Source organism: Onychostruthus taczanowskii, unplaced genomic scaffold, assembly GCF_017590055.1.
Source record: "Onychostruthus taczanowskii isolate IOZ18803 unplaced genomic scaffold, ASM1759005v1 scaffold158, whole genome shotgun sequence".
Lineage (NCBI taxonomy): Eukaryota > Metazoa > Chordata > Aves > Passeriformes > Passeridae > Onychostruthus > Onychostruthus taczanowskii.
In genome coordinates, this window is record NW_024498773.1 from 574574 (window position 1) to 588424 (window position 13851).

At 38.7% G+C, this 13851-nt stretch overlaps 1 protein-coding gene across 1 annotated transcript in view; it reads right to left on the reverse strand.

Moving 5' to 3' along the window:
- Window positions 1–139: 139 nt before the first annotated feature.
- Window positions 140–13851, reverse strand: part of EPB41L4A (erythrocyte membrane protein band 4.1 like 4A) — a 125106-nt gene continuing 111394 nt past the window's right edge. Inside the window, exons 18-23 of the mRNA XM_041399172.1 lie at window positions 11465–11584; window positions 6066–6113; window positions 5409–5477; window positions 4434–4544; window positions 3330–3411; window positions 140–2294 (exon numbers count right to left, since the gene is read on the reverse strand). Coding sequence (XP_041255106.1) covers window positions 2166–2294; window positions 3330–3411; window positions 4434–4544; window positions 5409–5477; window positions 6066–6113; window positions 11465–11584 — 559 coding nt within the window. The 3' untranslated portion in view covers window positions 140–2165. The remainder of the gene's footprint in view (window positions 2295–3329; window positions 3412–4433; window positions 4545–5408; window positions 5478–6065; window positions 6114–11464; window positions 11585–13851) is intronic.

Genomic DNA, 13851 nt, shown 5'->3' on the forward strand with positions numbered 1-13851 from the left:
AGTTGTCTTCCAAAAGATTGTGATGCTCTCCATTAAGCCATTTTGCTATGGTGGTTTTTTTTTTTCCTAGGGGTTGGTCAGGGTTTTTGTTGTGGTTTGGGTTTGGATTTTCTTTTTAGTTTTGGCTTGGGTTTTTTTGTTTTGTTTGGGCTTTTTCTAACTGTGTTCTTGACAGTACTACACAAGGTCATAAACAGATCCTAAAGGATCACTTTAAATTGGAGGAATGATAATGAAACCATTTAACAAACTTACAAAGCTGAGCAAATACTTTAAGCCAAGCCCAACAATGTCCTAGAATTAAATCCACAGAAAATTAAAAAAATTCTAAAGAACCTCCATGAAAACTGAATTTTTACTAGAGAAGGGTTCTTGCTCTTTTTTTTTTTCCCTCACATTTGTTCACTGAGACTGTAGAAGCAGAGCTGTCCCAAGTAAATGACCAAAAAAAGTATTTGTTAAGTGAATCTGCCTTCCCTGCATTACTTCCCAACCTAGAGACCACTCCATACTGTGATAGGAATATACAAACTGTATGGCTGCCACCCTGGCTAGTAACATCCAGCTGACCACCTCAGATCATGAAACAATGAAGAATAAAAAAATAAAGTGGAAAATAAAACACATTGTACAACATTTTGCTTACCAGTTTAGTCAGTTAAAATGTGTAATTGTAATCCCATGCCTCTTGTAAGGTGTAACTTAAACACCTTATGCCAACTCCAGTTCTCAAGCAGTGTTGCTTTTCTGACAGGGCTGCCATTCCCTGGTATTGTTTGGACTGAAAGACACAGGATCACTGCAAATCTCTCTGGGTTTTGAGGGTTGAGTGTAGAGAGGACAGATGTAGAAAGGCACGTGAGCTGCTACAACTGTTTGTGACACTATTTGACTAATTCAGTACTTAGTTCAATGATTACACTTAGCAAAAAATTACTTCCATGACACAAAGACTTTGCTAAGCTCTCTAGCAAGTCAGCAACACCTGAAGGTTCATCCATGTGCTGACTGTGGACAAATGGGAGACAGAAAAGTGATTTTCAGATATTTGTGAGAAGTGCTAGGACAAGAGAAGAGCCTGGCATCACTTCAGATATGTATTAGAAGATAACCCACTCAATGTGCAGCATCATTAAAACTTAGTGTTCCTACCATGGCAATAGAAAAGAAATTATAGTTATCATACCTGAAATACTGCCTTTGTCATTTTAACAGTAGAAATGGCTCAGAGAAAAGTGACAGATTATTTTATACGAGATATTAAGACAGATTTTGCTAATCTAGATTAAAAAAAAAAAAACAACTATTTTCTAGCTGTTTTAAATACTACTTCACAAGTTTCATTTAACCAGCACTGAAGTGCCTTGTTAAGCAGTCTTATCACAGTGGGTCAATTTATATTCCCCTGTTTCCAGTGTGCTTTACTACATGTTGGTAAATACATGGAATGTATCTGTGGTATGGAATGTTCATTTAAATAATTCCTCTACACAAAAGGACATTCAAAATTTAGAGCACTTAAACCTGCCCAAAGCAAAGTCTGTGTCACCTCTGGAATGTACTGCTACAGCATGTTACAGAGTCTTGTTTTTGAGTTAAAATGGGTTGAGTCAGTATTTGTATCAACAACACAAGCATCTGTTATTGTCCTTGGTGAAAATAACACTTGTAAGAGCTATGTGTCCTTATGTCTCAGAACATAAGTTGATCCCCATATAAATTGTGAAGATATTTTCCCCATATCACACTGTATTGCACAATTGACCAAAAATATGACTATTTTACTTATCTTGATCCTGATCACGTCAGTTAAGAGTCACTTCTTGGAACAAGGCTATTCAGTTACAGAGCAGACCATGAAGCCTGTTTTGCAGCAATTTTTTTTGTTGTTGTTGTTCATCTTTTGGAAATGTAACTGCTGATCTCTCAGTTTTGCAAGGACTTTTGGTTTTGGTTGTCTGTGAGGCAGCTTGTCGTCAATCAGTCATACCACTAGAATGGTGTTGGTGATAAAACCATTGCTTGGTCTTCCCAGCAAGCAGGCTGCACTGCCAGGTGTCCTGAAGGAAAGACCACCCCGTTGACTTCAGTTCCTTCCCTTGCACACATAAACAAATTCTCACTTTCCAAAGACCAAAATCCATTCACCATCTTCAATTCATCAGTCAAGTCTCCACCTTGAAGCGTGACACCTGTACAGTCTTTACAATCTTAGTGTTGGGTTTTCCATCAACATTGTTAGTGGATAGCAGAGATGGTTCTTCTATTAGGCTGTCCTTAGATCCATTCTGCCTCTGAAGAGAATAAATTAAACATGTTGTTGAAAAGACACAGCAGAATTTAAACACTGTATTTTGCTAACTTGCTATGAAAGCCTTCGGCTATGGGTATGGCAATTCATGTACACACATCAGGAATATTAGTCTCTACATTTATTTGATCAAACAGAACTTTTTTCCCCTCTTCCCTCCTGCCAGCTGCTGCCCCTTTGTGCTATTGCCTCTTCAGAAAATGCCATGATTAATTATTTGATATTTAGCAAAACACTGCAAGTAAACACTCACAAGGAATTAATGGCCACAGTCATGAGGGAGACTGGGGCAGAGGAAGAAGAGAGGTGTTTGTACACACTGAACATTTTAACATTACTGGTATGGTAAGTTAGGTGTTTGGAATTCTCCCTTCCATCTTTTGGTTCCCCTTTTGTGTGTTTGTAATAAAGACCTCTGAGTGCTTTTGAACAGAATTTGCGTCTCACATTCTGACCTCAATAAAACTATCAAAACTGAGAGATATGGTAGTGTAATGTATGATGAAAGACAGTGATTAAGTTATATTAACAAAAGGGAAGTTCTGTGCTTTTTAGATGTCAATAGCTTAAAAAAATTTTCAGTATTTGTGGGGGGAAAAAATAGAAAGAAAATTAAAGAAGCACTGTTTCAAGCCCAAGCAACAAAACTCTTCTAAAAGAAATTAATAAATTATGTGATTACAACTGCATCACAACTACATTTGCATAATTCAAGAAGTGGTAAAAGTCAGTTTTCCTTCAGTGACAAGCAGAGATACAACTTAGGAATGCATCAGATTGGGAAAGAGTTCTCCAGCAGCAGAAGTAGGTGTTCACAGGAGCATGTACTAAGAACTACATGTATTTTGAAATACAAACAAAGTCTAAGTAAAATACAAAAGTTCAATTCACGCTGCTGCTGAAAAAAAACTCATCTTTATTTTTCAGTGAAAAACAAAGACTATCTTAAATAAAGCACTAGAGCCCCACTTCTCCCTCCAGTAAAAAGGAAAATTGAAAAGGATGTACAATCACTAACCTGTTGAGTCAGTTGGATGCTGGGAACTTTCCCATCTGAAGATCGTGTCACAGGCAGTGGAGGGACCAGATCAGTTTTGACACTGGAATTATGGTATCACAAAATGGATACTGCTTTAATGAGGTAAACTATAACTGTGCAGAGGAAGAACAGTGAAACTGACACAGACTGTTCTGTAGATCTGAAAGGCTTCTATCGCTTGACTTAGGACAGCTGAAAGCTGTCATGCTAGTCCTCTGTGGGCACCTTCAGGGCATAGCCCATCCCATCCATGTCTTTTCCTGGTCTTTGAAAGCAGCCCAGATTGATACAACATCACTGACAGAATGGTTTGGTTTGGGAGGGACCATAAAGTTCCACCTCCTGCTATAGACCTGGATACCTTCCACTATCCCAGGTTGCTCAGAGTTCCCTTCAACCTGGTCTTAGGCACTTCTAAGGATGGGGCAGCCACAGCTTCTCTGGGCAACCTCTGCCAGGGCCCAGCCACACTCATGGCAAAGACAAGTCTCACATGAAATCGTGGGTGTGCCACACCTCCTTCAGGGTGCTATCCAGCTACAGCTAACCTTTCTGCTCGTTTCAAAAGCTAGGGAACTGCGTTGCATATTTTTATGGCCTTGTTGCAACTGAGAATGGGGCTGTTGCTTTTCCATTCAGAAGTACTCTTCAGTCTTCTGAAAAAGACTGATCCACCAATTTATGAAGGGGGTTGTACTAGAGTTCCCATGAAAAGAATTACAGACTAACACTGATAACATCTTAACTCTATCAAGGATGAAGTTACCTGGAAAGCAACTCATGGATTCTCATCCCCTAAGCAACATTATGACCTACCAGTAAAGACAATACAGGTTTATTTCAGCCTTTTCAGTTTTCCTCCTTCCAAATGGATCAAGAAAGCCACTGTGGCTGAGAACAAACCATAAAATGTTTTTGGAATTATTTCATTTATGTTTAGCTCTGAAGGCATACTATTCAGAGGGTTGCCTGAACCCTGTCGAACCAACAAACCATTTTTATGCAGCTTCATGCCACCATGATCTCTAAACAACCTTTGGGCTGCACTAGACTAGTTCAGTGCTAATAACCATGTTCACATACTTCACTTCAGACAGGACAGATCTCTCCCCATCGGAGCACTGGGACCGCCGGTACTGCCGGTAGCTGCGAGGGGAGTGCGAGTGCCGGATTCGGATGGGGTCACCTTGAGTCCTGAGAGAGACACAGAATTTACAGCAGGGGGTTGGTAAACCAGATCTTTGGCACAAAACATAAATTCATCTGCAGACTGAGAGTCTTTGCTTTTTGTACTGAAGTGTAACAGATGGCTTTTTCCAGTGGCTGAATTTAAAGGGCTGATGCTTCTTTTTAGAAGTCTGCACTTGGAATTTAATGCTTTAAGAGAGGAGAGGAGACAAACTGGCATGCCCATATTTCAGAATGGAACTTTAATAAAGAATACAATAATTTATATGTCCTTAATATCAACCTTTTCTGCATAGTGGTATTTGGAAGTATATTATAATGCAACCCAGGATCCCATTTGTGCCACATTCAGCTGCTTGCACTGAGACTTGGAATCCCAAATGGGCAATTATTGCAGTGAAATGGATGTTGGTTCTTAAGGAAATAACTGTGCCCTGGCAGCTGCCCATGACAAGCCAGGGAAGGGTTTGCAGAGATTAAAGACTGCCTTGGATGATAGGAATATTTAAAACAAAGAAGTTTAAGAAAAAAATTACTTTCTTGTTTGCATTCCCTTCTTTCTGGTTCTGTAGTTTACAATATAAGAAATTTTCATGGCTAGCCTAGGGAGACATACATACCTACAGACAGACAAGTTTATGAATGTGTGGGAGAGATTAAGATGGGTTTTTTTCTTATTTTGAAAAGGAAAAATATTTGATTTTAAGATTATTAAGTATCCGCACCCAACCCATCCTAGAGGAGTATTTGGAACAGATATGATCTTATAGATTATGTGTAAACCCATTCGTATTTCAGTAGGACAGAGTTCACAGTAAAGTAAGAAAAGTGGGCTTTTATTTTCACAAAAAAAAGCTGACATAAACTCACTCTACTTTAGTGTATGGAATTTCTTTCAATTGCTCCTCAGATAGTCCAGATGGATCCACAAGCTCCTTCCTGTAAAGGATTAGGAAAAGTAAAAAATGTAACAGTAACCGTGAAGTGCAAAAGTTTTTATTGGGCTAAAAAGATTTAGTAAAACAAGATGTTGTTAGCCTTGAAGCTATCTTGATGTCAAAATAGGACACCTATTTTGAAATAAGTGTAACTTCACCTTGATTGCTTCAACTGCATGTCCCATCATCCTGTTCCACCTTCTTCTCACCTCCATGCAAATCTGATCTTGTTGCTTCACAATATCATGAGCATTATGTGTACTAAACAGTGAATATGCTTTGAAATTGCTTAATATCTTCCTAAGGGGTAATGGGGTGTCATGCTAAAAGTGTTGATATTAACATTTTGGAAGCCACATAGGAATAAATCTCTAAAATTATGTATTGTTCTTTAATAATTCATTTACATATAATGGTCATCTTTATTCCATGCACTCAGTGGCCTGCAGTATCTTCTACACACAGGGGTCATTAACATATACATATTTTACTGAAACTAAATCAGTGTAGTGCAACAGTGGAGGGGATTTGAATAACTACATTACAGGCAAACCAAGCACATCTCAAACCCTACAAGGACCATACTTACTGAATATGTTTCCACAGTTCTTCTTTAGCTTGTACATCTGGGCTTCTCCTATAAATATCAACAAAGACAACAAAGGCTCAGCTGTGAAAACCATCATCTGACGTGTTGCTGTTCAAATAACTTTTAACAGCACAGAAATCATGATAAATGTAATCCACCAGTGACTTCAATTCTAAGGTTTGTTATCTCATAAAATTCATTAAATTTCTTTGCTTTATTTCAACTGAAAAGTCATTTCTTGAATGACAGGCTCTCAATCACAATTCCAGTTCCACCAGCCTTCAGCAAGAGTGTACATAAAAAGAAACAACAGCAGAATTCCCCAAGCCAAATCACTGCCCAGTTGCTGCCAATACTTATCCCTCCAAGGACAACACATTTTGGAATAACACTTCTGAAAAAGGCCCTCTGAAATGTCCTGTGGCCCACAGAGTCCTTGGTGGGCAGAAGGAGGCACAGGCCACAGATCAGTAATTCCAGCCATTCCCAGTGGACACCAGTAAAGACCTGTGGCTCCACTGCAATCACAGTGCAGCCTCTCTCTTTCTGGTCATCTCCAAAAAAGGTTTCTGCTCAATTTATGTATTTTTTGTGTCCAATTAAAAAAAATAAAAATAAAAAACACCAAAAAAAAAAAAAAAAAACCAAAAAAAACCCAAAAAACACAACACCAACAAACTAATCAAACCAGCAGCTATGCCTACTTATGCACCTAAATATTTTAGCAAATATTCAATTCACGCACAAAGATCGTACCAAAAATGGTAATCTCCCTGTTACAGACATAGAGATGCAGCAAAGCAAACCTGAGGGGCAGGTTTCGCATTTTGTACTAAATCACAGAATAGATGTTTCTAACTTTATTTTTACTTTTCTTTTGCTTCTTTATTGCAAGGTAAATGCAAAAGCACCACTGTTATTTAAGCTGCACCTGGAATTCACCCAAACCCATTCAGAGCAATAGATTAACTACATTTGCATGGAGAGATCAGATAACTCTTTTCCTTGTCATTATATAGGTTCAGTGTCAACAGCTAGACTGTTCCACACTATCTAAGATGTGAGGGATGCAACTTTTACACACATGCAGCGCACATAAATATGCTCAACGTTTCTCTCAAATACTCCTACACATCAGGTCCTACAGCCTGATCTTTTATTCTCTTAGCCAAAAAGGACTAACATATTCAAAGATGTTTTAGGAGGGATTTAATCCAAATTTAGATGCAGATTAAGGAGGACAGCAGAGATCTGCATTTTTGCACTTCTAAATGGGCTCTCACAATTTCCATGTTTGGCTTATTTCCAGACTTCAGCCTAAGAATAATGTTCAGAGACGTTTATATGGCAGTAAACACTATACAGCTGATGTAAAGGCAGAATATTTTGGGATGGTAATGTTTAGATTTTATAGGAGCAGAAGTACTAGGAGATACTACTTGACTGGTTTATAAACACCAGACAAAGACCAAAGGGCGAAAAGCAACCTAGCATTTGTGTTTCCCTAGTAGGGCTAAAATTAATTAATCCATAACCATCTCAGGCTCCAAGATTTTCCAGGCAGGATGATTCCCATCCTTGACAAACTGCTGTCCATTCCAGCTCATGAGGTTCTCATGATGGCAACAGCCACAGCATGGGTGGTTTATAGTCCATTTGTTGTCTGTGTTCAGAGCTTTTTAAAGATTTTTGTGTTTCTGTTTATTATAATGCATTTAGTTTTCTCTGATTTTCACTTCTATCTGTGCCTCCTGCTATCTGTGCCTGCTTTCTGTGACCAGCTCCAGGTATTTTTCTCTGTGATCTCTGCAATTTTCCCCTTTCCATCCCTGCAATTACAATAATAATAAAGACTTTGCTGTACAATACCAATTTAGCAGTGTGGCATCCCATAGAGGGAAAAAAAAAAAAGAAATAAAGGGCTAATTACAATACTCCTGATACTCCTTCACCCTTCTTGCATTTACTTCTCTTTATTGCATCTGTCCGTGCTGCTTTTAACTCCCATGCAGTAAATTCAGTGGCATTTAACAGCCTTTATCACCCCTCAGTTTTGAACTGATTTCTGCCCCCACCTAGCTTCCTGCTCACAAAATAGCAGCTGCAAACCCTGCAGTCACCCTGGGGGTGGAAAGATAGACGTCCTCTTCTGAGGCTGAATAATCAGACAGTGGGGGATGTGAAAGCTCCCTGAAAAATGCCAGCTTCTCCAGGGAGGCTTTGTCATGATTACAAGCCCTAGTTTGCTCGAGGAAGCAAAGCCCCAAGATCGCTTCCTAACCCAGGACCCACACAAAGCAGGGTATTGTGCACACCACTGACCCATTTGATCAGCTCATAGCTTTTACTTATTCATGGAAATACAGCAGTTCAGGACCTGGCCTTAAGTCTCAAGTATCACAAAGCATTGTGTGAAGCCTCACCCACAGTAAGAAATATTTGTGGGGCAGCATGGAAAGAGAGTGGTTAAATAAGAAGACATCTTCATTTCTCCGCTTTCTAGGAACTGTGCTTCCTGCTTTCTGTGACCAGCTCCAGGTTTTTTGCTCTGTGATCTCTGCCATTTTCCCTCTTTCCATCCCTGCAATTACACTAATAATAAAGACTTTGCTGTACAATACCAATTTAGCAGTATGGCATACCATGGAAGAAAAAAAAAAAAAAAAAAAAAAGGGCTAAATACAATAATTCCTCAGACCAAACTTCTCTTAGACTTCACATCCTGCAACTAGTTATTTTCCATCTCTTTGAGAAGTGTTTCAATACTGAGATAACCTTACAGCATTTATTCAGGTTAGCTCCCCACCAAAGAATATAAAGAAATATGATACAGATAAAGTAACTTAATTAAGGCATTTTCTTTCCAAAGGCCTGTTCCCCCTTCCTTTGAAAGCAGAACGATGGAAAGCTTACAAAAAGAAAAGTGAAATGTAAGATGAAATGTAGGTATTGCATATACTGCATAGGACATTCATGTTTGTATGGTTCTTGAGAGCCCACAACAAAGCAATTCTTCTGTTAAATCTTTAAAGCCAGATCACAATCCCTCTTTTACTTTGTTTTCATCTTTTTACTGTGAATTTTTTTAGAGCTCACTGTTTTGATATATTGGAACTCAGATTGTCCTATCTCAGTATCTGAATCAATACCTTCTGGACAATTTGCATGCTAATCAGTTTCTCTAATGCACAAGAAACCTAAAGGGGCTTCCCAGTAAGTGATGAATCTCATAGGGGTTTTTTGTTTATTTTTTATTTCGTTTGCACAAGCTGGAACAGCCTACACATTAATAAGGTCTACATTATTTTTTGTGCCTGCATCTGCACCCTTATTAATATTTCAGTTTGAGTCACAAATGGTAAATTTAAACAGCCATGGAATTTTATGGCCATTCTTCTTAATTACTAAAAGCCCTTTGGCTACACAGATGTTTTACATGAACTCTTGAAAATAAACCCTGTGGAATTAGAATTGGGAGCTCTCTGCCTTTGCTTACTCCTTGAGGAGAAAGAAAGGTCAAATTCCTGTCAAATACTTCTATTCCCAAGACCAAGAAGACACCACCTTGCCACCACAAATTATTAATATTACTTATTATCAAGTAAATGAAATGTACAGTGCCAGGCACAGTAACAAACATTTCAGACACTACTTCACATATCCAAAAGGAAGCTCCATTTACAAATGCAATAATGGACTTACTGTGAAAGAATTACCTGTTCTACTAAATTTAAGGGTTTATATCAATGTTTGAATGGGCAAGTTGAAATGACCATTTGACAACATTTAAAACCAAATCAACCATAACCTATGGAATTATGTTTCCTTTTCTTCTGAATTGTATCCAGTCAATTAAACAAACAGCCGAGCCAGACTAAATTAAAGGCATTCTCTTGTAATGTACTACATGTTAGCAGTTAAATGCCTTTTACTAATTTATTTTCAAAAATTAGTTTGGGCTTATTTCATTGTGGGTTTGTTTGGTTTTGTGGGGTTTTTTTTTAACTGGTGAGTGTGAAAAAAAGGAGAAACTTATGAATAACTAAAAGAATAGCAAAAGGAAATGAGAAGCCTTCCAAAATTTTCAGGACTTCCTCATTTCTTTGCTTCCTCTAGGACCTTTGCTTTCTAAGTTAGATGTTTAACATCTATGTGTTTTTGCTAAAAGTAGTTTAAATTAAATATAACTCAGAATGTCTCTGTGCTGGAAAATCAAAGCTATTTCATAATTTAAGTTAACCACAAGAGGGAACCCGTGCTGTCCGAACAATGAGATTTCCCTGGCCTGTGGGGAAAAAAGAAAAGTTGGCTACAAATTTAACATAACCATTATTAACCAAGTACATTTCCTAGTTTACAGCACTTACTGTATATAATAAAACAAACCAAAATCAAATTTAATCAACTGTATTTGCTGGATTCCATACAAGTAAGCTTTAATATTCCTGAAGTTTAGTAATATATCATTGCACAATTACACCTAATAACACAAGACTTTTGCGCAGCTGAAAGCGAGCAAGTCTGTACAAAGCCTGTTGAAGAAGAAATTCCAATATTTGGATATTTAAAGGTAAATTCTGTTCCTCATAAAGAAATAAAACTGCACTATAAAACTGGAGACAGCAATGGAGTTCTAGTAACATGGGCAGCTGAAAATAGAACTCAAGTGGATTTTAATGCTGGAAACTTCAATGCTGACTGTGATTTTGGTGATACCAAACAGAGTGTCTATGCCCCAAAACCAGGCCATTTTAGAAGAAAAATGTAAATGAAAGGAAACCAACATTTTCATTAGCTTGAGAAAATTAATTTCAAAAGCTGATAACTTCACCATGTCAGAACAGGCTGTAAGCAGTGCCTGGCAGTAGGGCTCCATCATGGAAATCCTGACAGTGGGATGCAATATGCCTCTGACCGCTGCTTGTCAGGGATAATTTGACATGGAAACACGAGCAGCTGCTTTCATCTGGAACACCACTGCAGATATTATATGATTAAACAGGTGTACATGTATTCCATAAAAATCTTTGCAGCTATCAAATAAAAACTCAATGCTTCCACATATGTGCTTCCCAGAAAAGAGGAATCACTGTACTCATTACAGAACTAATGTTTAATGAGCCACAGAACCATCCCGGACTTCTTCCCAGGTCATGGACAGAGTTTCTCAGCACCTTGTTACAAAGCCCTCTCTGCATTATTTGTGCCCTAAAATTCAAATCATCAAAACAAAGGCAATTTGACCACAAAGACAAATCTGCTAATGTGGGAGTATGCCCTGTGAAAATCTCTGCTCCTCAGCAGCTGAGGGCCACCGCCACACTGGAGATATTCCTCCTGCTCTTTAAAACGATTCAACAGCCTTCATTTACACATCAAAGGGTGCAAGGGTTACATACGATCGAGATCTGTGCCTGGATCGCCGGTAGTTTGGATCTGCCTGGGTTTTCCCCTTCTGCCGCCGCAGCACAGCTTCCCACTGAGATGCCGAGTCAACCATATCATTCTCCTGCCGCAATCTGTGAAAGAGGTACCAAGACTTTAGTCTGAGGGCAGGATGCTCTGGGAAGCAATGGGGCATTTCCAGCCCCACTCCCCAAAAAATCCAGTTCCTGCAATGCTGTACTTAACCTTTCACCTTGCTAAATGTTAACTAATGCTCCCAACTGCATTAAAGTGTAAGAGCTGTATTAAAGAAAACTCACTGATTTCTTAGTTAGAAAGAGCATGAGCCAAAAATATAACAATCCATGCCTTTAAGAACAGACACACAACTTGCATTCTTCTTCCCAGTCCAAGCTGAACATCTGGAATTTTTTCCCGTTTGCATATTCCCCTCTACCTCATCTGCACAAAATAGGAGACACACATCATGCTACAAGGTCCTACTGCTACAACTTTCACAAGCACTTTACTTCAGCATGCACCTTCCTAGAATCCAAGGAAAACCCACTGGTGAGTCCCCACTCAGAAGAATCATCCTTTCATCCTAACCTGCAACAAAGTTCAGGATGCCTGCAGATCTCCATGGTACTCCTTCCCCACCATCCCCTGAGGGTTTGGTCCCTGTCATGGCTTGTGTGGATCTAAATGACATGCTATGCCTTTTATTCCTTCTTTTTTTTTAAGCTGGTTTGTTTAAAATCAATTATTCATTAATGGAATGCATTACCAATTGAGCCAAATATCAAAATCCTGTTAACTCAGCCCATTTGTTAGCAGGCTGCAGTAATTCCATAATGCCACAGCCCTCCAGGCAGCCAGGCAGCACTTGACCAAAGTTCCACAGATGCTTCCTGCAGTTTTGAGGTTGCACATATCACTGCTGCGATGAAGTGCTAAGGTGGTGGAGCAAATGGATATGCTTGGTCACAGTACTGATTTTAAAATTCAGCAGGGATTTCAAAACGTCCCTGGAAAATATCTCCCAAATGTGGATTGTCTGATCGGATGGTATGACTGGGATACTGGAGAAACCAGAGGAGAAAACTGGCAGATACAACAAACAAAGAAGCCAACAGAGATAAAAGGATTACACTGGAGACCTAGGCAATGCAAAGTATGTTGTTGTTGCTCTTCACTTCAGATGTACTTTTTCTCTTTGACTTTTGAATTGTATCAGGCTAAACCAGCTACACAGGCTTCTGCTTTTCCTTTAATCAGATCTTCTCTCACATGCATAATGAATTTTGAGCTCAATCCCCAACTACTGTAAACAGACACAACCCTACCAAATGGTATGAAGCATCTGGAGAAGACTGCAACCTCAGGTTTTGATTTCTAAGCAAATCTTTTTAAATCTATAATCTGCTGACAGGTATTAACATAAACTTCTATCTAAGGATTTAGTAGAAAGACATACACAGCAACAAGTAATGAGTTGTGATTTTCATCCCAAATAATCCAATTTGTGCAAACAGCAATCATCCCACATGGTATAGACACCACCAACTGCCTCCCACACACAGCAGTCACTTCCACAAACATACTGAAGATCTAAATATATAAAGTTAGCATTGAAGCTATTAAAACAAGTAGTATCAGCAAAACTCAGAGTACTGCTGCACCACAGCAGAACTTACTAGATGGAGACATGAAGAACATACATTTTGCAGTTGCAAAGAAAGGTAATATGCTCACATTTATCAAGGTAAAAGATGACCAAGGTACCACAATCTCTACATTAAATACATTACTTGAATGCAGTGTTCAAATTCTAATAATTTTGGGGCATATTTTTTAAGGTTTTGGTGACAGAAGTGACAAAAAAAATGCTGAAAGAAATTTAGTTCAAATCCTAAATTTGTATTTAAAGGTACTTTTGAATAAAAACTGTTGCCCTTGTACTGAAAGCACATTACAGTTTTCCTTCAAACTTTTCACTTAGCACTGGCACAGGCTGCCCAGATACGTGGTGACATCTCCATCCTTGGAGATACTGAAAAGCTATGTAGGAGTGATCCTGGACTGCCAGCTCTTGGAGACCGTGCTGGAGCAGTGGTTGGACCAGATGGCACTTAGAGGTCCCTGCCAGTTTCAACCATTCAGTCATTCTCTGATTCTAATCAGATGCATCTTCTAAGTGTAGCTAGGAAGGAAAGTATGCTTCAGTACACACTGTCTGCTCCTTTAATCTATTTTTATCTACACAATAAATTTTGACCACAGGATTGAAAACACAAATGCATTTCTTCTGTGATTGAAATATGCTCATCACAGGTTCTTCTTCACTTTCATATGAACATCTGCTTAGGAGAAAACATTTATATAATGGAGTGAAACCTCA